This window comes from Acomys russatus, chromosome 25, assembly GCF_903995435.1.
Source record: "Acomys russatus chromosome 25, mAcoRus1.1, whole genome shotgun sequence".
In the NCBI taxonomy this organism is placed as follows: domain Eukaryota; kingdom Metazoa; phylum Chordata; class Mammalia; order Rodentia; family Muridae; genus Acomys; species Acomys russatus.
This window is the reverse complement of record NC_067161.1, coordinates 4263379-4289818: the sequence shown is the minus strand read 5'-3', so window position 1 is coordinate 4289818 and position 26440 is coordinate 4263379. Positions and strand designations below refer to the sequence as shown.

At 50.0% G+C, this 26440-nt stretch overlaps 1 protein-coding gene across 1 annotated transcript in view; it reads right to left on the bottom strand.

Moving 5' to 3' along the window:
• Positions 1 to 3797: 3797 nt before the first annotated feature.
• Positions 3798 to 26440, bottom strand: part of Tekt5 (tektin 5) — a 36611-nt gene continuing 13968 nt past the window's right edge. The window contains exons 5-7 of the mRNA XM_051168478.1: positions 24415 to 24637; positions 7277 to 7431; positions 3798 to 4316 (exon numbers count right to left, since the gene is read on the bottom strand). Coding sequence (XP_051024435.1) covers positions 3860 to 4316; positions 7277 to 7431; positions 24415 to 24637 — 835 coding nt within the window. The 3' untranslated portion in view covers positions 3798 to 3859. The remainder of the gene's footprint in view (positions 4317 to 7276; positions 7432 to 24414; positions 24638 to 26440) is intronic.

Sequence of the window (26440 nt, the reverse complement as noted above, 5' to 3'; positions counted from 1 at the left end):
GTGGGGAGGCCCAGTGGCACTCAGAGGAAGGGGAAGCAGGCTACCAGGATGAGACCTGATAGGCTGTGATCATATGGTGGGGGAGGAGGTCCCCTTCTGTCACAGATCTAGGGGAGGGGAATAGGGTGAAAGAGGGTGGGAGGAATGAGAAGATACCAGTGAAGGGATAACAATTGAGATGTAATCTGAATAAATTATTTGAATATTTTTTTAAAAGGTACCCAATGCACGACACACAGGAGGAGACTTTGGCTCAGTGATCAGACATGAAGGCAGTAGCCTGGGTTCACACTGGGTCTGGTAAGCACCCCTCCCCCCACAGCAGAGCAGGTTGAAGCACAGCATTGTGGCGGTTCAGACCTGATTGTATCTCCTCTGACTCAGCCATTGGTAGAAGAAAGTCCACGGCACCAGGAGGGATGTGTGTGACACCCATCAGCAAGAAGCGCCCCAGGGTTGGTGACTCCTGAATTTGATCCCCAGGACAAACATGGTAGACCAGGCTAGACCAGGCTAGACCAGGCTGGTGTCACACTCCATGCGTAGCTGACCTTGAGCTTCCGATCATCCAGCTTCTATCTCCTGAATGCTGGGGTTAAAGGTGTGTAGTGTGTGTATGTGTGTGTCAGTGTGTGTGTGTAGTGTGTGTATGTATGTGTGTCAGTGTGTGTGTTTGTGTGTGTGCATGTGTGCGTGTGCATGTGTATGTATGTGTGTGTGTCAGTGTGTGTGTGCATGTGTGTAGTGTGTGTATATGTGTGTGTGTGTCAGTGTGTGTGTATGTGTGTGCGGGCGCTTGCGTGAGTTCATGTACACCCAATGTCCTTAGGAGCAGAAGAGGAAGACATTAACTCCCTTGGAACTGGATTTATACACTTGAGCCCTGATGTAGGTTTAGGGAGCTGAACCCCTGAGCAGTAAGCTCTCTTAACTGCGGAGCCATCTCTCCAGACCCACCACACCCACTTTTATGTAGTACTGGAGGACGGAGCCCAGGGCTTCACATACGCTAGGCAAGCTCTCCACCAAGTGAGCCACACTCCCAGACCCAAAGAGGTCAGAGTTCTTACTGGATCCCAGCATGACGGGCTTATGCCACGTCAGCAGGTGACATCTATGAAGCAGAACAACTGAAAAACAGTAAGCAGCACAGAGGACTGTGGCAAATCGCTGGCTCTGTACCATCCACACCACGGAATGTGGGTGGAAGGTAGACATACAAACCCTTTACTGTCCCTGAGGCAGGGCTGTACAGCCTTGGAGAGCCAGGAATTTGCTACATAACCCAGGCTGACTTCAAACTCACAGAAACCTGCCTGCCTCTGCCTCCCGAGCACTGGGCTGAAAAGCACGGGCCACCACAGCCGGCTCCTTTTTTCAAAGAAGACAAATGTACACATAGATGCATATGAATGCAGCCTTCATTATCCAAATGGGGTGGGTTCTGAAAAGCCTCTAGAAATAGGGGTCTGGGCCCATACCCACCATTTATACAGGGAACTTACCCTTTTTTCTTTACAGTTCTTTACCTTTCTCTCTCTAAAATCTCCTAGAGTTCTAGCACCAGTTCTGATCTTCAGGGAAATGGCAAAATGTTGCAACAGGCGCGCGCGCGCACGCGCGCGCGCACACACACACACACACACACACACACTTACACTCCTTAAAGAATAGTGTTTCTTGGAGCCAGCTAGCTGGACAGCATCACTTCTGACCCAGCCCGGAAAGTGGGTCAGCTAGGAGTCCCTTTCTTGGGCCTGGCATGGGGCCAGCCTTGGAGCTCCTGCTGCCATTTCCTGCCATGGGCCCTGTCTATACAGAGGCACCACTCCATGTGACAGTGGTAAGCTCCCTGCTGGCTTCTGAGAGCCATGATGTGTGTGTGTGTGTGTGTGTGTGTGTGTGTGTGTGTGTGTGTGTGTGTGTGTGTGTTTGTGTATGTGTGTGTGTTTGTGTATGTGTGTGTTTGTGTAAGTGTGTATATGTGTGTATGCATGTGTATATGTGTGTGTGTGCGCACGCGCGTGTATGTTGGGGGGGTCCACCATCATCTGAGCCTTCTGCTGTTTTTTGCTCACTCAGTACAACCACATTTCTCCTACTCGGGTGTTAGCTCCCAAATGCAGGATAGAGTCCGATATATTTGTATGCACTGATGTGGCCACTTGCTACTCACTCAATGACGTGTTTATGACACACCACTCTGTGCAGTGACTGAGACGCAGAGATGATGGAAGGCTCAGGCACTTGGTTCCCTCTGCTTGGTCTTTTCCCAAGTTCATCCAAAACCTCCTAAGCATCCATTTCTCAAAATGCTCCTGCACAACATCCATAGTGTGGTTTCTACCCCGTCATCTGCTAAGGCACTGGGCTCCCCACCTTCCTAAGACTGCTGCCCTTTAATACAGTTCCCCACGTTGTGGTGAGCCCCAACCACAACATTATTTTGTTGCTGCTTTATGATTGTAATTCTGTTACTGTTATGAACTGTGATGTAAAGATTTGGGGAGATGAAATGGTCGTGACCCACAGGCTGAGAACCACTGCACTAAAGGCCCCTTGATCGCCAATCAGAACATCAGATTTGAACTCAAGGCATGGGAGAAACACACAGCCTGTGCTGCCATGCTAAATTCTGAAAGAATTCATCAGAGCAGCCAAAGAGAGGAAGCTTTCCTTCAAGTGCATTGTAAGTGTTTGCAGAAGCTGGAACTGGCTATGCAAGCCTGGTGACCTGAGTTCCATCTCCTGGGCCCACAAAAGGCAGAAGGAGAAAACAGGCTTTACAAAGTCACCCTCTATCCTACACACACACACACACACACACACACACACACACACACACACACACACGGCAAGGAAAAGCAGGATCATAGATGAGAGATCACAGGCAATGTGGCCCAGATGGTGGTAACTTTTTTTTCTATTGTGGATTCTGATTATTTCCCTCTCCCAGATTTGGTTTTGATGTACCCAAGACTTGAGCTTCTCAATAAAGAAAATAAAATCTCTCTTAAAAAAAAAAAAAAATGCCGGGTGTGGTGGCGCATGCCTTTAATCCCAGCACTCGGGAGGCAGAGGCAGGCGGATCGCTGTGAGTTCGAGTCCAGCCTGGTCTACAAAGTGAGTCCAGGATGGCCAAGGCTACACAGAGAAACCCTGTCTCGAAAAAAACAAAACAAACAAACAAAAAACCTAGCCCGGGCTACACAGTGAGACTCTGTCTCAAGAAAAAGAAATTACATTCAGATAAACTAGGTGAACAGCACCATGAGGGGTTATGGACAGTTGTGAGCCACGGTGTGGATGCTGGGAATCAAAGTTGGGTCCTCAACACAAGCATGCTCTTAGCTGCTGAGCCACCTTTCCAGCAGAGCTTTCCCCAGGCTAGCTGCCCTGTGCCCGAGCTTCCTGGCAATCCTGTTTCTGCCTCCCTTCTCGCTGTAGGAGGGCTGGTTATAGAGGTGTGCACCATGCCATCTAGCTTTTCAACATGTGTCCTGGCTATCAAGCGCAGGGAGCCAGGCTTGAGAAGCACTTGTCTATAAATCTGAAACTACTGGGAAATCTTCAGCATGCTAGACAAGTCACCATCAGACTCAGATGCCCCGCTCAAATTCTGAATTCTTAAATAGCGAGGAAAGACAAATAGGGAAACAGAAAAGTAGCCTTCAGTGTACCTGGAGCGCCCCAGGGGTCCAGGCTTCATCCTTGAGGAATCCCAGGACCTCCCACCGAGCCATCTGCTCCAAGAGCTCTGATTGACTTCGGTTCTGTAATCTTCACATTTTCATGAAGACAGAAAAGAGAGAAAACGACTCTTTTATTTTCTTTTCAGCCTTTTCCAACGTTATGCCATTCAACACACCGGCGCAAAGCGGGAGCTAGGGCAGGAACAAGCCACAGAGTGGGAACCAAGCTGGGTCCCGCCACAAGGGCCGGAACCTCCGCAGGAGACAGAGCCTCCACAAGAGGCGGGGCCGCTGCAGGGGGCGGGGCCTCCATGAGGCGCTGAGACGTTGCAGGCGGGGGATCCGCCGCAGGAGCCGGGGTTAACACAGGGGACTAGGCTGGAGCACGGGCTTGAGTAGAGGCCAGAGCAGGTGAAGCCCACCAGGCGGGGCGTGCTGGGGAAGGTCTTGCGCATGCGCATGCACTTCTCCTTGTCGATGCATAAGGTATTGGCCTTGATGGCCAGCTCGTGCTCCAGTCGGGACTTGGTCATCACCAGCAGCTGCAGCGTGTTTTGCGTCTCCCGAAGCCTCATCTTGAGCGTCTGTAGGGTGTCGTCTATGGTGAAGACTTCGTTCACCATCCTGGTGTGGCAGAGAGAAGCCTCCATTACTCTCCTTTCCTCACAGCTACCCCTGTGTGGCAGGGAAGGTGCCTCGCGTGTCCACTGCAGTGCAGACCTCAGCCCTAGAGGGGAGGACACACAGGCGGACGAGCACCTCTGGGAGGCTCACCAAGACTGACAAAGCATGGAGGGGGAGGACATGGTACAGAGAGCAGAATCTGTCAATAAGTTAACTCTGGGCTTGCTCCCAAGACTGGTAGTCTCGCCCTTGCTTCTCCAGCCCGAACTGAGGACACCAAGTGTCCACAGCGACACTGTCCATCATGGCCCAGAGGAAGGAAAGCCAAACTGTGGCATAGTCACATTGTGGGAAACTATTGAGCCATAATACAAAGGAATGATTCGTGCTGTGTGCTTTGTTTGTCTCTAAGATGGTGTCACTGTCTCCCATGGTGACAGTGTCACCCACTCTAGTGCTCAAGCTGTGCTCCTGTTTAAGCCACTCAAGCATACCTGACCTATTATTATGTGACTTGTTTTGTCTTGCCTTTGTCCTTTCTGGTCATCTACACACACACACACACACACACACACACACACACACACACACACACCATTTTCTCCTTCCCTTTCCTGGTCTCACATAGTCCAGGATGACCTCATATTTTCTACATAGCCAAGAGTGACCATCCTCTTTCCTTCACCTCCCAAGTGCTGAGATTATAGGGTTGGCTACTTGGAAAACACGGTCTCTTAGATAATGAACGGGCAGCCTCACTTGCCTATGAGATCAGGTGCACCGGTTACTTTTGCTCAGCTCTCTTTTCCAGCTGCCAGAACACACATCCGTGCTGCCTTAGTTCCTCTCGGCTCATAGGTTTACACCTTAGAGAACCAAGGGGAAGCCACATATCCTGGAAGAGAGCCCCTCCCAGCAGCCCACAGCCATCGGCCATTGACTCAGAGGCGCTGAAGACTGCAGCACACTGGAAAAGTCCCTGGAGTGGACTCTGTGCCTCAGAGCCAGGGCAGGAGGTGGATCTAAGGCCAGTCCCCATATTGTCTCATACCTTACCTCATCTCCCCAGACTATGCCTCTGTAGAACTTTCCAAAAGTCCTGGGAGGGGCTCTAAGGGGGGGACTTTGGAGCAGAGAAGATAGACAGGAGTGACCAGCCCATGTGGGGGCCAGGGAGAAAAGGCTCTACAATAGCAGTGCCAAGAGGGACTCTGAATTGCTCATGCTTTCTGCCCATGACAAGCCCAGGAGCCTCATGGGGCTCAAGAGCACTTAAAATGTGGCCTGTTGATTCAGAAGCTGACAAAAATAAAATAAAATAAAACCCTCCATTCAAGCCTGGTGGTGGTGCATACCCCTTTAATCCCAGCACTCGGGAGGCAGAGGCAGGGGGATCTCTATGAGCTCCAGGACAGCCACGGCTAAACGGAGAAACTATGTCTCAAAAAAGCAAAAACAAAACCCTCCATTCATAACCCTGTCTCAAAATAAAACAAATCATCAACAACAACAACAAAAAAGAAACACCCAAAACCCTACATTCGTTAAATTCATAATCTACCTTTTAAATTAAAATTTAAAAAAATTTAAAGGGAAAGTCCCATGTAGCCTAGGCTGGCCTCACACTCTTGGTAGCCCAGGATAACCCTGAACTTCTGGCCCTTTTGTGTGCTGGGATTCTGTGCACAGTTTCTGTGGTGCTGGGGACAGACTCAGTACGGCATGCACAATAGGCAAGCACTCTCCCAATTGGGCTCCTTCTCCAGCCCATTTCCCTTAATTTAAAAATTAGTTAAGTCTGAGAGGATGAGGATGTGGCTCAGTTGATAGAGGGTTTGCCTAGCGTGTGTAAGGTCCTGAGTTCAATCCTCAGTTCTACATGAAAAGAAAAGTAAGCAAGCAAGCAGGAAACAGAAAGAGGCCAAGAATAGACTGAGGCTGTAAAAAGCAATGGCTCCGGGATCGTGGGGCCACTAGAAGCCAGAAAGAGGCGTGACCCCCACCCTCTGCTTCTGAGCCCCCTTTCTGGAGACCTGCGTGAGCTTTCCACCCACTCTCCAATTATCTAGCAAAGTGGGTGGCAGAGAGGTCGGAGCTGAGCAGGGAATGCAAGCAGATGCCTCTTCCATCAGATCCGGGGGGGGGGGGGGGATGCTGAAGGCACGAAGGGGGCCAGGACTGTGCCTCTCTCAGCTGCTAAGGTCTCCTTGGCCTTTCAGAGGAAGCAGGAGGGTTTCCTGGGCAGAGATGTGGTGCTGAGGGTGGGGAGCTTTAGAGACAGAGAGACAGGGTGGAACTCCAGAACTCTAGACCTCCATCCAGCCCACGGCTGAGGTGTGGACCAGGTGTCCTGATTTTCACTCAGGGTCTGGCTCTCAGACACGGGGTTCCTACTACAGCCACCAAGGCAGGACAGAAGACACTCCTAAAGCGACATGTGTCCCTCGTTTTGACTACCACACGATTGAAACTACAGCTCCCACAAAACTGACCACCTCTCCCATCCCCGCCCCTGCAGAGTCTGATGATTCAGCATGGAAAGGGTTGAAGACAGAGAAGTAGCTCAGATTTCACTCAGTTCTAATATCTATCAGACCACCTTGCAGGAGAGACAGGAGCTCAGTGATGGGTGAGACTGCTGTGACCAGGGCTGCTTTGTGGTCCTCTTGCCCTCTGTTTAAACCTAAACCTCAGGTCAGGACCCTGGAGATGGACTTGGGGGAGTAGTGGAAATGGGCCTTTGTCTGTGTTCCTTTTTTCAGTGTGGCCACACTGAATAAATCTCCTGCCTATACTTTTCAGTTGCTCATCTAACTGGCCTGTTCGACCAGTGACAAACCTAGCTTGGGACTTCCATGAAGAGCCCAGGCTCTGACACCTAGGACGCCAGCCACAGGGAAGCTTCTGGGACCCACCCTTCTCTTCCTGGACCCCGGTAGTCCCACTCCACCCCCACTCACTTGAACTGTGGTATGTCCCTGCAGAGCTCCACGTTGGGCCGCCGAGTCCTGCATGCCAGCCTGGTCTGGGCCACCTTCAGGGGACACTCCTTGGCCGTGATGGCTTTCTCCAGCAACATGATGGTATTCTCTGCCTGGAAGATCTCCTGCAGTATCTGTGGGGACGAGGAGACGACTGTCACAGCCTGCCAGAATCCTCTCGCTTCCTCTTCTTAGGCAAGGCAGGGGACTGAAGTCACCTCAGGACTTTTCCCCAACCCTGAACACCTTTGGGGCAGGGAGTGTGATTTGGATGACCTTCAGAAACCACCACCGCTACCGCTGGTCACCATGACATTGAGTGCTGGGGCTGGTCCAGTACCAAGACTGATTTTGGTTTTGACACTCTGCTGGAGTGAGCCAATTATTGTTCAATAGGAAGACAGGAAGGAGGGAGAGGAGGGAGGGAAAGTGAAAGGAAAAAGAAAAGGAAAGGAAGAAAAGAGAGGAAGAGGGAAGGAAGAAAAGATGCGTGTGTGGGGGTGTTTAAAATCTATTCACAGAAACAATTTTCCCCATATAATGCTGCCATGTTCCACTCTATGAGAACGTGAATCCCAGTAGGCAGGAGCGAGCCTGTGGGATGAGAAATGCCATGTCTTGATGTGGATAGAGGTTTTAGAGGTGTGAACCTGGAAAAAAAAATCTCATTAAAATTCATTGGGCTGTATGCATTTTTTAAAAAATCAGACTGTTACCCCTCAATAGAAAAGCAGATGAAAGGCTGGAATGTAGCTGGGTGGTAGAGGGCTTGCCCAGCAGGCAGGAGAAAGCAAGAATAAGGTCACATATGAAAAGATCGGTGAAGAGCTGACCTTTGTACTAGGTACTTGGAAGTCATTATCCATCTTTCTATACTTCCAGGTGTTTGAAATTTTCAATAATAATAATAATAATAATAATAATAATAATAATAATAATAATAAAAAAAAAAGATCCAGGCATGGTGGTGTATGCCTTTAATCCAAGCACTCGGGAGGCAGAGGCAGGCGGATTGCTGTGAGTTCGAGGCCAGCCTGGTCTACAAAGCAAGTCTAAGACAGCCAGGGCTACACAGAGAAACCCTGTCTTAAAAAACCAAAAGAAAAATAAATAAATAAATAAGTAAATGAATGAATAAATAAATAAATGAATAAAATAAAAGAACATGAACTGGAAATGCCTGTGCAAAGCCCTGGCTTCCGTCTCCAGTACCAGCACCCTCCTGTAGCCCCAGCGCTCAGGAGATGAAGGCAAGAGAATCAGAAGCTCAAGGACATCCTTGACTACAAAGGAAATCTGAGAGCAGCTTGGCTACATGAAACCTTGCTTCAAAAAATTAACACACAAATAAAAACAGTACAAGATAAAGAGAGTGTCAACAAAGAACAGACCTACCAGGCTGACCTATCACTGAAGGGACGTGGCCTTGCCCCTGGCCGTCCTAACCTTGCCTCAGGCTGAACAGTTGGTAGTACCGGAAATCTCCTCACTGACAGAAGTGACAACTCCCAGCACCCACATGGCAGCTCACACCTGTCTGTAACTCCAGTTCCAAAGGCTATGACACCTTCACACTAACGTACAGAAGAGTAAATAAATTATAAGAAAGAAAGAGATGCCCACACTGCACCCTCAGCCAGCTGTTCCCCATGGGCCCTCTCCTGTGAGAAGGCTCTTTGGGGATGCGATGTGCTGACTTACTCCAGCCCTGGAATTACCCAGTACCAAAGATGGACGTGTTCTGTTCCTGCTGAGCCTAAAAGCACCGCTCTCCACGAAGGTTCTGCAATTACCTATCACAACAAAGTCCGATTTCATGTGGCCAGAGATTCAGCAATGCTTAAAGAAAAAAAATACGTATAGCCTCCCTACCACGGCAGTTTGACCCTGCTCAATCCAGCTTTATTGTATAGATGTTGCCTTTCGTGTGCTGCCATCTTGAAACCAGACCCAACTCGTGAAGGGCTGTTCACTGTTCCTACTCTGCCAGTCTAATGAGCCAGGAGCATAAAAGCCAAAGAAACTACTAGTAAAACACTGCAGGAAAAGTCCCATCAGCCAAACCAAGAGGACTAGAAAGACACAGGAACCGGTAGCGGGAGCCTACTTCATCAGAAGAGTGACCGGCTACACTACAGGACACCTGGGTACCTCTGAATGCCAGATACACAGTAGCGTGTGCCCTGCAACAGTGACAGAATGTTGCCACTCTCCAAGGTCTGTATATACAAAGTGTGTGTGTGTGTGTGTGTGTGTGTGTGTGTGTGTGTGTGTGTGTGTGTGTAAACCCTCACTGTTTGCTGGCTGTTGAAGGTGGAGCATTTGGAAATTGAATAGGTCAGGAGGTGGAGACCTTTCTGTCATCCAACAAAACAAAACAAAACCAAAAAAACCAACAAGAAACCAACGGAATCCACCAGACCCCTGCCAGGCTGTCTCTCTGGTAGTGGAGATATTGAATTGTGACTTTCATTGTCCAGGTGTGATTTTGTTTATTTGCTTTTCTTTGAAATAGGGCCTTACTATGTATCAGGGCTAGCCTGGAGCTCATAACCCTCCTGTTTCGGCCTCCCAAAGGCTGGGAATCCAAGTGTGTGCCTCTGCTCCCCCCTCCCCCCCGAGAAAAATCCACTATTTATAAAGTACCGAGTCTTTGCTACTTAAAACAGCCCAAACAGTCCAAGACCTGCCCCGGTTATGGCATGGCACACTCTGATATTCAAAACTGGCATACTCTGACCTTCAGGCATATGCTTTCGTTTGCAAAGTTGAGAAGCCCACTCAGTAAGTAGATGGACTACATGAATGACAGTGGGCCTGGAAGTCTGTATCTGTTGCCAGTGACTTCCTCTTCTCTATTGTTATTTTAAGCAAGGTCTTAGTATAGAGCCAAGGTAAACCTCGGACTCACAACCCTCCTGCAACAGGATCTGGAGTGCTGGACCACAGGCATATGCATGCCACTGTGCAGCCTTCCTTATTGATTTTTTCTTTCTTTCTTTCCTTCTTTCTTTTCTTTTCTCTTTTTTTGTTTGTTTGGTTTTTTTTTTTTTTTTTGGTTTGTTTTTTTTGTTGTTTGAGATAGAGTTTCCTTGTGTAGCCCTGGCTCTCCTGAACTCACTTTGTAGACCAGGCTGGCCTCCAACTCACAGCAATCCCCCTGCCTCTGCCTCCCTAGTGCTTGGATTAAAAGCATGTGCCACCACGCCCTCTCCTTACTGATTTTTTAAAAAAAGACAACCTCATTATGTAGCCCAGGCTGCCCTCAAACTCAAGACAACCCTCCTGCCTCAGCCTTCAGAGAGCTAGGATTATAAGCATGTGCTAGTTCACCTGGTCCATAAACTGTCACTTCTAAATAAATTATAATTTCAAGATTGAGGTGACTTTATTTCAACTGAGGTGTACAGCAGTTAACAGTACAGGTGGGTGTGGCAAAATTGCAAAGTGGCTGGGTGAATGAATCTGGAAGTCCTTTTCATGTGAACATAAAGCAGGGATGGAGTCCAGGTGGAGTTGCAGTGGTGGTGACATGGGACAAGGGTGTAAGGACAGGAGGGTGTGAGGACAGGAGGGTGTGTGGAATCCCTTTCCTCCTGTTCCCTTCTGGGCCCATGGTTGCTTCTTTCTTTCACACACCTTTGCCCCTCCTGGCTGCTCGTCTTGATCAGACCTGTCTGTGGTTTTTCCAAAACATTGGGGTTTTCCAGAACCTTCTGCTGCAGCCCACTGATGATTCATACCCCGGGGCACATCTATCTGCCCAGGCCCAGGTGGGTGTTCCTGCTGCCAAAAAAACATGTTCCCCACAGCCTCTTATCTAGCCTGCCACAAGTTCCACTGAATTCCAACCCCTGCTCAAGCTCTGGAATCCTGCGTGTCTCCAGAATCCTGCGTGTCTCCAGATTCCCCAGTGGGAGAGCTAGCCTCCAAAAGTCTGTGGCCTGTGATTCCCCACAGGCTGCAAGGCAAACAACAGTATGGGCTGGCCAGGGCAGAGGCAGGTGGATCGCTGTGAGTTTGAGGCCAGCTTGGTCTACAAAGCAAGTCCAGGACAGTCAGGGTACACAGAGAAGCCCAGTCTCAAAAAACCTAAATAAATAAATAAAATTAAAAAGTCTATAGTTTAAGGGGAAAAATATTATCTAAACGGTAAAAGTCAGTCTGAACACTGGGAAATGCTCTGTGAACTCAACAGCTCTGCCACACTGAGGTCCTGACCCTGTGGCTAGGAAACCTCACAGAATCCTGGGACTCACAGAAGAGCCCCTGGGTTCTTATAAGTGCAGGACCAGGAGGTGGAGGGTGACAGGAAGCGGGCGGGGTGTTAATTGCTTTGCTGCAGGAGGGAATGTGGTATTAAGCCCAGGCTGTCTGCCGCAGCAGGGTCCCAAGCAAGGTAATCACATCTATTTAAGATTTGTGCATGAGGACCCACAGGTGCCTCCCACAAGGGAACTGGAACAGGCAGATGGCCACACCCCACATTTGCAGGTTTCTGGGAGAGATATATGGACAACTTTGGACCCCCCCAGCCCCAGGCCCAGAGCTGCTGGGCCAGAGCTCTTTCTTCTGAGGCTCGGACTCTGCAGACACCCCAGGCAGGAAGCTGGGAGCCCAGGAGGCCTCTGGAGAGGAGAGAGAGCCTGGGCAAGTTGGCACATGCTCCTGATTCAGAGCCTCAAGTTGCAGGTACTTACTAACCACATGTAATATGTGCCCACCTACACAGAGTGAGTGTCTCAAACACTCTACCGCCTTTGAAGCCACCCCACACCTGTCCCCAGAGCTGTGACATCCCCCGCATTTATATCAAATGCAGCAGGTTGCAGGGTGTGGCGCATCTGCCATCCCAGAACTCCAGAGGGTCACAAGTCAAGGTCCCGCCCAGACTAAGTGCTGAAAGCTGTTCTCTCAACAAGAACAAAGAAATTCAAGCAGGCATTTATCATGGGGCCTTTGCAAGAGCTGAGCTGACCCCTCTGTCGGAGGAATTCTTTCTCAGATACAGACAGGCAGGCTCACTTCATCCACCTCCCTCAGGCTGCGGCTAGTTCGCCTAGGTTGTTTCCTATGTACCCCATTAAACAATGCTTTAAAACTTCAGCAAAAGTGAGCCGCTTTCTTGAAGACACAGACGGGGCAAGGCCTGCTCTACAGCCACACTCAGAGCAGAGATGGATGCCCTCAGGAAAGACCGCTTCTCTTTCCACACCCCCCAGAGGGCGCTGGTTATACCACACACTCACTCAAGCACACACACACACACACACACACACACACACACACACACAGCCCCAGGCTCTGAGGGGCTTCCCTGGAATGTTCATCCTTCTGTTCCCACAAAGCTCAGGAAAGAGGCTCAGGGCACAGTTTGGCTCACCCCAGAGACTGGGCGGGGCCTCTGGGGATTGGGCCCATGGGGTCACCCCATGGGTGGAGTCTTGGCATACTGGGTCAGGCAGCTGCCAAGCCTTCCCTGCCCTCGCTGGCAGTGGGAATTCAGATGATGAAGGGTAGTGAGGGGAGAGGGTCCTGTTTCCCTCCTCTGCATCCCTACGAGGCAGGGTGCCTGCCACTCAAAACAAGGAGGCCAGGAAGGGTGTGTCCTAAGCCTCCCCTGTGCTGCGCATCTCCCTGAAACTGTGCAGTGTTGCCACCACACGCGGCTTCATAGACCAGCTACTGTTCTTACTTGCTGTGCGACCTGGAGAGGTTCTTAGCTTCTCTGAGCTGAATGCAATCTTTACTCAACCTCTGCAGAGCTCTTCCTAGTTGCCAGAGACAGCAGGGTACGTTTTCTTTTGTTTTTTAGACTGGCAGAATTACAATAGGCCACTAAGTCGTGATGAGGAACGAAATGAGATAGTGTGAGGGGTGGTTAATTCCTGTGTGTTCAGAGAGCTGGTGAAAACACGGCAGGATATATCTGGGAGTGAATTCTAGAAGACAGTCCACCAGGATCAATGCCCAGTGGGTATGCCTAGTGGGCCTCATCTCATCCATCAAAACCCAAATTGCATAAAAGTACAGAGAAAAGGTGGGTTCTTTCTCCTCGTTAGCTCTGAGGCCCACATCTGCATGCACCACAGGTCCTTGCCTGGAGACGCAAGTGCGTTTTTTTACTGGTAGCACAAATCCAGTTCTTACTTGCGGGGAATAAGGTACAGTTTACTCTGAGCTAAATATGCAGTGACCATGGACAGAGGACCTCGAATTCAAGTCGCGTAGTGAAAGAAATGACTTTTCATAATCATAGGATAAAACAGTCACGAATTCCCCAAATTCGTTGCTGGGGACACCAGGTTGGCAGGTCGCAGTGGAGTGGGGAACTTCCCCTGTAGGTTGCAGGTGCTGCTTGATGACCACTGTAGATGCTAGAGGTTTGCTTCTACAGAGGTCCATTCCAAAGGTTCCACCTGCCGGCTACGGCTACAGGATGGTAGGTCAGACAAGAGGTGCACAGTGAACAGTAGTAAGGGGATTCAAGCTAGCCCAAGATAGCACGGCTCTGGGTCTGGGAGTCAAGCTCTCTCCTTCCATCTTGAGATCTCAGAATCAAACTCAGGCTTGCTGGGCTTGTCTAGCCAGTGTTTTTGCCCACTGTGCCATCTCTTGAGACAGCATCTCAACTCTGTAGCCTAGGCTCACCTAGAACTCATGGTGATCCTCCTGCCTCAGTCTTCCAAGTACTGAGACTACAAATATGCACCACCACATGTATTTTTTTTAATAAGTCGGCCCTCTCCAGATGGCTCCACTTGGCCTTTGCAGTGTAAGGGCTGCCAGATTGTGTGGAGATGGGTGTGGCTGTGTTCTACTAAAACTTTACTTGTACAACCAGATAGGGGCCAGAAGTTAGCCCTAGGCCTGTTTGTAATTCTTTCACTACAAACCATCACGAAGGGAGTCCTGACCCCTCAGTGGCACAGAGCTGCTGCTCCTCAGGCTTCTGGGGCTCAGGGCTCTCAACCTTCCTAATGCTGTACCCCCTTAATACAGGTCCTCATGGTGTGGTAACCACCCCCGGGCCCCGAGCCATAAATTGCTTTTTTGCCTTTTTTTTTTTTTTTTTGGTTTTTTGAGACAGGGTTTCTCCATGTAACAGCTGTCCTAGAACTCTCTCTGTAGAACAGGCTGGCCTCGAACTCATAGAAATCCACCTGCCTCTGCCTCTTGAGTGCTGGGATTAAAGGCATGCGCCACCACCATCCAGCGCTATTTCAGAACTATAATTTTGCTACTGTTAATGAATTGTAATATGGTTTTGGAGACAGAGGTTAACCAAAGGGGTCACGACCCACAGGTTGAGAATCACTGCTCTGGAGCCTTGCAACTCAAAGTGTGGGCCAGAGACCACTGAAGTCTGAGAGCTTGCTGGAAAGGGCAGGCTGCCTGGCCCCAGCCTACACCTGCTAACAGGATCTGCATGCCAACGAGGCTCTCAGGTGATTTGCCTGCGTGTCCAAGGATAACAGCTGGGGCTGATGTGTGCTTTGAGACCAATCTTGAGTTAAGTTTGCAAGACGGAGGGATGAGACTGGGATCTGAAGGAACGGGAAGGACAGAGGTGGAAAGAATAAGAGAACATCTGAAAGGTGGAGCCGGGAAGGGATTGATAACTCACAGACTGCAGCATGAGACGGGGCTGGGACCAGTACCATTGCCGCTTGCCCACCCAGCAAAACCCAAAGGAACTTTCTAGAAGAGAGGCCTTGGAGCCAATAAACTGTTCCTAAGTGGGCACCACCTCCACTGCGTGTGATCTCTGGCAAATCCTGAACTTCTCCCAGCCTCAGTTTCTCCATCTGTACCTTGGCAACAGTGACAAGGTTGAGGAGTCTCTGCTTTCTCTTCCTGTTTCCAGAGGGAGGAAACACCAGCACCTGGTAGGCAGCCACCTGTCATGTCAGAAAGCTCCTCACAGCAAGAGGGTGTATGTAATTCACGGGCAGAGCGCTTGCAGAGCACACACAAAGCCCCCGGTTCCATCTTGGGGGCCACGGATGGTCTGGCCCTGTACAGTGTGGCAGGCAGAAATCCCAATAGCCAGAGACAGACGCAAAGGGACCTTGCTGCGTGATTCTTCCCTGCTGGAACAGGGGCCACCGCGATGGCTTTGAAGGGGGAGGGTGCTTTCTGGCAGAGCTGCCTGCATCTCGTCTTGTGACAGCAGCAGCCTCCTCCAAGGCCAGGGACTGAGTTTTGATGTGGAGAGAGGATGAATTTAGCTCCAGCTGGCAGCCAACCTCCACCAGCTTTGTGCAACCTTGCAAATTTATTGTTTTCCCAACTTGCACGAAGCCAGCGATTTCCAAGGAGATGCCTGGCTCGATCCAAACAAACTCCTCAGCCTCAAGAAGGGGCAAGAAGCCTGGAATCATTTGGGGGAGGGGTCAAATAGTGGGACATTTTTTTTTTTCACTCAAGCCCAGGAGCAAAATGGAGAGAGAGAAGGACCCAGGCACAATGGCAGGGACTCGTCTCAGTGCCACCATGTTCAGTGAGAGACCTAGAGTGGGAGTGGGAGTGGTGGGGTGGCGTAAGGGTGGGGGTGTGATAGAGCAGGACACCTTCAGCAACTGTGACAAAACAAATGTCTCCAAACTCTGACAGGCACTGCCAGGGGTAAATTTGGGCTGCAAATGGTTGCTCAGATGTTCGGCTGCGAGCCAGCCCTGACCACAACATGCCAGGGAAGCACGCTTGTAGGCTGTTGGAGCAAGGGTCCTGAAACCCCTGCTCGACCCTGGAGTTGGAGTGGAACCTACCAGAGGGGTTAGTAGGTAACGGTGCTTACAAGCAAGCCTGCAGGGTGGGAGCAGAGAACTGACCTGCACCAGTTCTTCTCTGACTTCCACCAATAAACAACTGGAAAAACAAAAAAGTAATGGGGCAGGGTACTTAAACTGCGCAGGAGTAGATTTTCAGAAACCCACTATCTGAAGCTTTCAAGGAGATTTTCTTAACATATTTTTCTTTTCTCTCATCTCCCTCCCTCCCTCTTCTGTCTCATTTATCTATCTATCTATCTATCTATCTATCTATCTTCTAGCTCTTTCTATCTCTTCAGGGTCTCACACTACCTAAGATGGTCTCAACTCATTACACATAGCAGAGAATAGCCTTGAACTTCTTGTTCTCCCAACTGCTAGGATTACAAGTGTGGAAGTGTACACACACACACACACACACACACACACACACATACACACAGTCTAAATTTTTTGCAGCACTGGGGATCAAACCCAGGGTTTCATGCACACCAGGCAAGAGCCCTAACAACTGAGCCACATCCCCGGGAACTTTGCTTTTGTTTTTGTTTTTTCAAGACAGGGCTTCTCTGTGTAACAGCCCTGGCTGCCCTGGAACTCTCTTTGTAGACCAGGCTGGCCTCGAATTCACAGAGATCCACCTGCCAATGTCTCCCTGAGTGCTGGGATTAAATGTAAGCGTACCATGCCCGGCTCTCATACCTGGGAATTTTTGAAAGGACTATGGAAGACTGTACCCAACCAACTGTGATGGTTTGAATCAGAACGGCCACCATGGCTTGTATTTGAAAGTATGGTTCCCAGTTGGTGGACTACTTAGGATTAGGTGTGGCCTTGTTGGGGGAGGTGTGCAGTGGGGGTGAGCTTCGAGATTCCAAAAAGCTCATGCCAGTTCTCTCTCCTCTCTCTCTCTCTCTCTCTGTCTCTCTCTCTGTCTGTCTGTCTCTCTCTCTCTCTCTCTCTCTGTCTCTGTCTCTGTCTCTGTCTCTCTCTCTCTCCCTCTCTCTCTCTCCCTCTCCCTCTCTCTCTCTCTCTCTCTCTCTCTCTCTCTCTCTCTCTCTCTCTCTCCCTCCAACTTGTGGATCTGGATCTTCGTTACTGATGCAGAGCCACACCCGCCTCCCTGCCTTGCTCCCCACCATAATGATCATGGGCCAACCCTCTGACACTGTAAGCAAGGTCCCAGTTAACCATTTTCTTTCAGAAGTTGCCTTGGTTATGGTGTCTCTTCACAGCAATAGAAACGGAATAAAGACACCAACTCAATGAGATCCCTGGAGGCAGAGCTGGCCGTCTTCATTCCTCCAACACAGCCCATCGGTCGCCTGCCCGTCATGCATATTCTCTGACTTCCCATTCTGCACAGCTCTTAAGAGTGTTTGTTCCTTCCTGTCACCGTTGTTGTCATTGTCGTCGTCGTTGTCGTCGTCGTCGTCATTGTCATCATTGTCATCATCATCATCATCACCATCATCATCGCCGACATCCTCCTCCTCCTCCACTTCCTTCCTTCTTCTCCTAGATGGCTTCTTTGATTGCTCTCCACTTCATTTATTATGGTCGAGTCTCTCACAGAAGCCAGAGTTCTCCAGCTCTCCAGCGAGTATAGGTAGCGAGCTTGCTTTGGAGAGCCTGCCTCTGCTTCCCAAGTGCTGGGATTACAGGTGGTCCACTGTGCCTGCCAACTTGTTATGTGGGGCTGAAGGTCCGAACCCCGATCCTCGTGCTTGCACAGTAAGTGTTTATCCACTGAGCCATCTCCTCAGTCCCTTCTTATGGCCCAGGAGTCTGTAACTCTAAAACTAATTTGCAAAATCCCTTGGCTGGACCCAAATTGAGGCAGGTGCATCAGACTTAGTCGCTCTGCTTATCCGCACACAAGTTAGCCTTTCTACAGTTTTATGTTTTAAACTTTGTGTGCATAGGTGTTTTGCCTGAATGTATGCACAACCCAAAGAGACCTGAGGATGGTGCGAACATCCGTTAAGACTGGACTTACAAGTGTTTGTGAACCACTGATGTGGGTGCTGGAACTTGAGCCCAAGTTCTCTGGAAGAGCAGCCCATGCTCTAACCACTGAGCTATCTCCCCACTCTTTTCTACCATGTTTAGAGCTGAGACTCTCTTATCTCACACTGAGTGGGGTGTTGAGGGCCAGGCAGGGCCAGGCCAGCAAGTCTGCTTCCTAGGACTCCACCAGACTCAGAAGGCAGCCATCAGTAGCTTGGCCTCTCGCCCCAGTGCTGGAAGGAATCCGGCTGCTTGCAAAGCACAAAAGCATTTCCCCTCCACAGAAACCTCACTGTCAAACAGAGGCCAATGGCTGGAGCTGGGGCCTTGGCTCCCCATGACTGTCAGCCCTCAGACTCTTCACTTTCCTGCCAGTTCCCATCCAAAGAGGTAGTGTTGCTGACGCTAACAGCCCTTTGGAAGTCAAAGTGCCAAAGACTTCAGCAGAAAAGAAAGCCTTGTAGGGTTTAGACCCACAGCCCTCTGTGGTCTGGCTAAACTCTTTCCATAACTAGTAACTTTCTTCCTCCATCCATCCCTCTTCTCTTCCTCCCTCCCTCCTTCCCTCCCTTTGTCCTTCTCTTTTTTATTTCCTTCCTTCCTCCCTTCTTCCTTTTCTTTTTTTTTTTTTTAATACAACTGAGGAAGACCTCAAACTTCTAACTCCCTGTCTCCACCTCCACAGTGGCAGAATTACAGGCATGTACCCCTGGGCCAGGTCTATACGTTACTGGTGACTGAATCGCGCATGGCAGGCAGAAGACATTCTGCCAACTGAGCTCCATCCTCAGCCCTCCCTGAAGAATCAAACACCACTGAATGCTTTCTCCCTGCTGTGTAGTCACCTGCTCATGGCTTCAAGTCCCTTTAAACCAGTGGCCAGTCAACCAGTAGACTCTGGGGTTTGAAACACAAAGGGGTGTGATCTCAGAAGTACAAGGGGGTGGGGTTTGAGGCCACAGCAATAACCCAGGCAAGACAGGGAGGTGTTCCTTTCTTCAGGGTGGGGGACAGAGGACTGTATGAGCCGGAGTGAGAGTAGGTTTGGCAGTGGAGTGCGTGCACGGTGGGAGAGAGAAGCAGCCAGAAGGACTCTAAAGCTTGCAGGTGAGCATTAGGGACTTGAAGGCCCAGGAAAGCCCTAGCATCATCAGGAGGTCAGAGCTACTAAACTGACAGGGGAGACACTCAGCGGAACAAGCAAGAGGCTGAGGTCCCGGGGGTGTGGTTTGAGCCTGTTAAGAAGAAGCCTCTTGGAAATTCAAGTGCAAGCCTGAGCCGGGTGTGGTGGCGCACACCTTTAATCCCAGCACTCAGGAGGCAGAGGCAGGCGGATCGCTGTGAGTTCGAGGCCAGCCTGGTCTACAAAGTGAGTCTAGGACAGCCAAGGCTACACAGAGAAACCCTGCCCCCAAAAAAAACCAAAAACCAAAAAATCAAGTGCAAGCCTGGAGTGGCTCCACAGATAAAATGGCTGCCCACAAGCGTGAAGAACTGAGTTAGGATCCCCAGCTCCCAAGGAATGACTCTAATTCCAGTGCTGGGAAACCAGGAGACAAGCTAGTCTGGCTGAATAAGTGAGCTTCAGGTTTGATGAGAAATGTAAGGTAGAGAGTGATTGAGAAAGACATCTCTGGCTTATACATGTACACACACACACACACACACACACACACACCCCACACCACACACACATGCACCACACACACACAGATACATCACACAGACACCACACACACACACACACACACACACACACACACACATACACACACACACACACAGCACACAGCACACATACACATAGAAAAAAGATATCCAAGTGCAGGTGTGGGCATGCAGCTGGGTGTGGGACCAAAGCAAATGGGTGTGACTCAGCAAATGGGGCTGTAATGAGCTATGAAAAATAACCACCTTAGGGAGGGGGCAGAATGGTGTAAATATTGTGCTTATATGAACTTCTGGGGAAAAAAAAAAGAAAAGAAAAAGGAAGAAATCACACAAGCCTGCCTGTGGTGCGTGCCCAGAGTTCTAGCATTGGGAATCGAAGATCATAGTTTGAGGCCAGCCTGGGCTACATAGCAAGTTCTAGGCAGCCTAGGCTATACAATGTATCTCCAAGAGGAAAAAAAATCATTTACCTTTTCCCCTCAGTGATGGTTACACCTATCTGTCTCATGCCTCTGTGTGTCCCCTGACAATAGGCAATCCACAACACTGTCTTCCGGAAAGGAACCTTCGAAAGCCAGCAGGCAAACAGGCCTATCTCTCTCAGCCTGACGGAGGCTGGGCTTCTGGCCTGTCTGGCTCCTCTTGGTGCTCACCTCCCGATGCCGATGCCACATCTCTGAGGGAAGTGATATTGGATCTAAAGGCTGCTACATGTCCCCTGGAGGCCAAACCCGACAGGGGCATTTCACATCTCTGCACAAATTAGGCTAGGTCAGGAAGGACTGGCTTGGCCCCCCAAGGAAGAGAGAGGGGGCGGTGAAGGGAGGGAAGAAGACAGCTGCTTGGCCAGATGTCCATCCTGGCCAACACATATTGCTTCTGATCTTCCCATGGAGAGCAGCAGTGGCAGGCTGGGAGCTCATTCAGAATGCTGATTCCCAGGCCCCTCCCACTGGCTCCAGGTAAGTGCAGGTCTGCAGCCCCTATTCCCACTGGGCCTCCATTTTTGCCTTACTGTGTACAAGTCAGAGCAGGGTTAGCTTAATCTTTCTCCAAATCCATTCAGTTTATTTTATATGTCACTGTTGTTAGGCTTTTTTTATTATTATATCTTTAATTGTATTTGTTTGTGTGTGTGTGGGGGGGGTGGTGACAGATGCATACGCCACAGCCAGCTCATGTGGAGATCAGAAGGCAGCTTCAAAGTTCAATTCTCTTTCTTCTGCCCTTTGGGGCCTGGAGACGGAACTCCAGTCCGCAGGCTTGATGGCCTTTAACCACAAGCCATTTCCTTACTCTAAGTGTTTTGGTTTTGTGGGTTTAGTGTTGTTTTGAAAAGGGGTCTCACTCTGTACACCAAGCTGGGCTTGAACTCACAGCAATCCACCTGCCTCAGCCTCCCATACATGGGGGGGTTATAGGTGTGAGTCTCCACCCTCAGCTCAACTTCACTTTGGAGAGAAAAAAAAAAAGAGCGTTTGTTTTAAAACTAAAACTTTCTGTCCCTATCATTGGTGTAAATCAGACAGCGTTGCTGCACGTGGGAAGAACATTAGCAAGGCATTAAACTGAGACAAAGGCAAAAATGTGCTGCTGGGACCTAGTTGGCACTGTGCCCTGCCTGCACCCGGAGAGAGCTGCTGAAGGATGGAAGAAGAGACCAAGCACACACTTACTGTCTGCTCACGCATACTAGCGGTCCCTTAGCAAAACACATCTAATGTCATCTTGCCTGAAAGGATCTTCCCTCAACACCTTTAGACTAAGCACGTTGTTGTTGTTAAGACAGGGTCTCATTAGCCCAGGCTAGCCTCCAATACCCTGTGTAGCCTGAGGATGACCTCGAATCTCTGATCCCTTTGACTCTCCTTCCCGAGTGCTGGGATCACTCAAGCATCATACAATGGAGTGAGCCATTGTGCCTGGTCTCAAGCAGGCACTTGCTGTAGCAGGGTCGCAGGCCCCAACATCCGCCTCATAGAGCATCTGTGGATCTGTTCTCCTCATCCTGCCCTGAGCTACACCCTAACACACTTGAGTGAACAGCTGGATGTTAGCGAGGGAGCTGTCTACACGTCGGATCCCAGGACTGAGAACTCAGACCACCTACACAGGATCTTCTCCGGCTCTGGGGCCAGCAACTGCTTCCACCCAGAATGGTTTCTAGGTCCTCTCTTAGCATTGCCCAAAACATGGCCTAAAGCCTCAATGTCCTCCCCTAAGGACCAGGCCCCAGGACAGGTTACAGGTTTGGGGCACCAAGCTGGCTTAGAGAGAAAAGGCACTGCCACAAAAGCCTGGTGACCTGAGTTCAATCCTCAGATCCCACAGTGGAAGGAGGGAACAGGTGCCCGTACATAAACACACACACACACACACACACACACACACACACACATTTGTGCAAACATGCATGCACATGCACACTCATGCACACATACACACACACACAGAGAAAGAGATGGAGATAAATGACACAAAATTTTTCAAAAAGGAGGTAAATTGTGCAAGGTTATAAGGGACTTGTACCCAAATGGTCAGGCTCCGAGTCCACACTCTATGAAGCGTAGAGGGATTAAGAGCAGTGAATGACCCATCACCAGTGCATCTTGCTTTCTGAAATAGTGTTTTATCATGATTTTTGGTTCAGTGCCTTTAGCACAAATTTTAAAATCCTAAAGTCTGATGTCAGATTTAAAAAACAAAAAACAAAACAAAACAAAAAACCTCCCAAGTTCTGCAGCACCCCAAAGATAAGTGATTGTAAGAGGCGAGTTCAGGAAAGAGGAATCCTCTATTGAACTAAATTCCAGGGCTTGGACAGAAGCACAGCCTGCTAGCCAAGCCTGGCCCACTGTAATCAGCGGCTTTGTAAATAAAGGTTTTTTGTTTGTTTGTTTGTTTTGGTTTGGTTTTTTTAAAGTACGGTTTCTCTGAACAGCCCTGTCTGTCCCGGCACTCACTCTGTAGACCAGGCTGACCTCAAACTCAGAGATTCACCTGCCTCTGCCTCCCAAGCACAGGGATTAAAGGTGTGTGCCACCACACCCAACATTTTTTTTTTTAAGTCTTTAAAGCAGAGGAGGGCCTAGATCATTCCCCCGGTGAGTATGAAACCCTATATTAATGGGTTACTTTCTGCAACGTCCTGTTGAATTCAGCTGCAAGTAGAGACCAGAGGTTGACATCAGGGGTCTTCCTCAATCGCTCCCCACCCTAATTTTTGAGGCAGCTTCTCTCACTGAACCCAGAGCTCAGAAATATGACTGGCCAGTGACCTCAGGATCGCCCTGCCTCTGCTTCCATCGTGTTGGGCCTGTAGGCACGCACTGTTGAGTATGTCTTTTTACATGGGTACCGGAGACTGGATTCAGGCCTTCACTTGTACAGCAAGTGCTTTGGCAGCTGAGTGAGCCATCCCCCTTGCCCCTCAGACTGTTTTTGCTGTAAACACCCCTATCTGTCTGTTGCATCCATGGAGGGCCCCCTCTTCTGACTCATTCCCTGCTGCCTCCCTCATTACAATCTTGCAATTATTTTCTAGAAACTCATTTTGTCTGCACACCTGGGCCAGATGTGTTCAGATGTGGGTGGGCATAAATTGCTCTGGCAAATTCCCTCAAGCTCTGTCTGCAGCCCACCACACCGTCAACAAAGAGCTGCACAGAAAAAGAGCTGCTGTTGCAAACAGAGATTCAGGGCTAGTCCTTCCAGCTTCCCCATACACTACAACAAGACCCATACCCCTAAATCACCTCTGTGTAAATTCCACACCCACGACTGTTCCCCTGCAGATAGGTAGCACGTTTGGAAGGCCCCCCCTCCCTTTATTCCAAGTGCCCAGTGTGGCCTTCAGCAGCCAGGGTGCAGTCCACATTTGTGTTGAGTAGAGCTAATCAGGTCCATGCAGGAAGGGTACCCCAGGGGTGTGAATTGGCATATTGTGGGCCAGTTACAAAGTAAGCAGAAGGTGTGTTGTCTTGGAAGAGGAGGAGATGGTACACAGCCTTGGGCTATCCTCTAACTCAGAAAGCACAACCACCCCTCTGCAGGGGGACATTATGTCACGGAAAAGCCTTTGAAAGCCAAAAGTTGTCTTTTTAAATGTGCTGCGGTGGCAGACAGATTGTGCTGGAACCCTCAGGGACAGTGATGTCCTGTTCATACTCAGCTACATGCTCTTCAGACAGAGAAGGAAGGGTGCCAGGAGCCTTAGCAGTGCCCTGGGTGCTACCTCTGTAGCCAAAGCTCTAGTTTCCATCATCAAAGCCACAATTGCCTAGGAAGCTCATGGCCTCTTCTGGATTGGACAGGCAGCAGCGCACAAGAGTGGACGTAGCACCTGGATGCACCACCTGCATGCACCGCCTGCATGCACCACCTGGATGCAGCACCTGGACGCAGCACCTGGATGCACCACCTGGATGCACCACCTGGATGCAGCACCTGGACGCAGCACCTGGATGCACCACCTGGATGTAGCACCTGGATGCACCACCTGGATGCATCACCTGGACACAGCACTTGGATGCACCACCTGGATGCAGCACCTGGACACAGCACCTGGATGCACCACCTGGATGCAGCACCTGGACACAGCACCTGGATGCACCACCTGGACACACCACCTGGATGCAGCACCTGGGTGCACCACCTGCTTACCTTAGCCAGCTGTGTCTGCAGCTTGTTCTTCACATCTGTCTCCTCAGAGATGCGAGCATTGAAGGCCAGGTTGGTGTTGGTGAACTGCCTCCACATCTGGTCTGACAAGGTCTCGAACAGGTGATCTGCCTCCTCTCGCAGGCGGATGGAGTTGGCTCGCATGTTCTGAGAGTGCCGGATGTTGTCATTGCTGAATTTGGACCAGGTTTCAGGGACAGAGACCCTGCAAAAGTCCAGGGCAAGCTGTGGTCAGGTGGGGACTGGGCAGCTGCTGACAGGTCCTGGGGACTCTGCGTTCAGGGGCTCCTCAACCTTAGCATGTGGCTCTTTGATGCTTCTGTGCGCCGGAGGATAAGTCTGGCCTCCATTCTTCGCTTTTCAGGAGCTCCCAGCACAGCCTCAATGACCACAAACGTCTGTGTTAAGGATAGCAGCTCTGGTCCATCCCTCTTTTACAGGGCACAGATGCAGCCGAAGGGGCTTATGAGTTTCAATAGGCACTTGGGAATGGATGGGGCAGGTGGTGGTGCAAAGGAGCTTTGCCCTCCTACTGCCAACAAAAACATAACCAGGCCAAGAAGCAGGCAGTAGGGCCCAGACTGGCTCAAGGCCCCCAACTCAGTGACAAGCATGTGGCTGTGCCACTAACTAGCCTGTTTGCTCAACAGATGAGGGACCTAGTTCTGCTATTGTTGTGGTTTTGTGTTGGTTTAGTGTTTTTTCTTTTGGTTTTGCCGTACCAGAACCGAACCCAGAGCATCGCACGGGCTAGGCAAGTGCTCTGATGCCGAGCCACACCCATGTCCCAATCATACTCTGAAGGTCCACCAGGGGCCAAGCCTTATTCTAAGCATTAGCAATGGAGCCATGAGTAAGTGTGACAGCACCTAGGTCCCTAGGGCTACTCATATCCAGAGGAGGAAAGAATAGTAAAGACAGCTGATGTTCACACACTCAGGTGTGTCCCTGGAAGGAATTTAAAAGCTGTTGACAGTGACAGAGTCAGGTCTGCACTTCAACTACTGAATTCAACTGAGATATGAAAACACCACATGGGGACTTCCAGAAATAAACAATTCATACATTTTGTTTTTCCTTGTTTCAATACTTTTTAATGAGATTACATCATTTACTTATTCAGTTTGGTGTGTGCGTGGTGGAGTCAGGGGACAGCCCGCAGAGACTGATTCTCTCCCTCCTCAGTGTGCCTCCTGAGGAACAAACTTGGGTCATCAGGCTTGGCAGCAGTCTCACCCCTTAAGCCATCTTGCCCACCCCAGTTCATGAGTTTTCAATATCTTCCACTGCAATATACTGCTGTGATCATTCTGTTTTATTCATGGCTACTGTTAACCTTTGCCCGAGCCTCATTTATAAGCCAATCCTTATCGTAAGTTTGTATGAATGTACTGAAAAAACAGATGTCATGGTGGGATCTTAGAGGGCTGAGGTGGGAGAACTGTGAATTGTCTCAAAAAGACCAAAATCAAAGACTGAACAAGACCCTATAGCAACATTGTAGCATCTGGTCTCTTCACGGTTCCAGACATGGTGTGGTGTGGTGTGTGTGTGTGTGTGTGTGTGTGTGTGTGTGTGTGTGTGTGTGTGTGTGCTGAGAACTAAACTTTGGCTTCATACATGCTAGGCAAGCACTAAAGCCTTATTTCCAGTCCCCAAGAACCTACCCTCTCTCCCACACCTCACGGAGCTGGTGGACACTATCCTCTCTCCCACACCTCACAGTGCAGTGGACACTACCCTCTCTCCCACACCTCACAGTGCAGTGGACATTACCCTCTCTCCCACACATCACAGTGCTGATGGACACTACTGAATGGAATCCCTGCTCTTGTTGGCGACCGACATTATGTTTTATGCTTTGGTGTAACTCCCAATGGTGGTATTCCCAGCATACCCTGGCACTGTGGCCCTGGGACTCTCAGCTATGCCAATCACATAACTGGGATCTTGGGAAGGGTGGACCAAGGATGAAAAGATGGTAATGTGGGCTGCAGGGTAAGGGCAG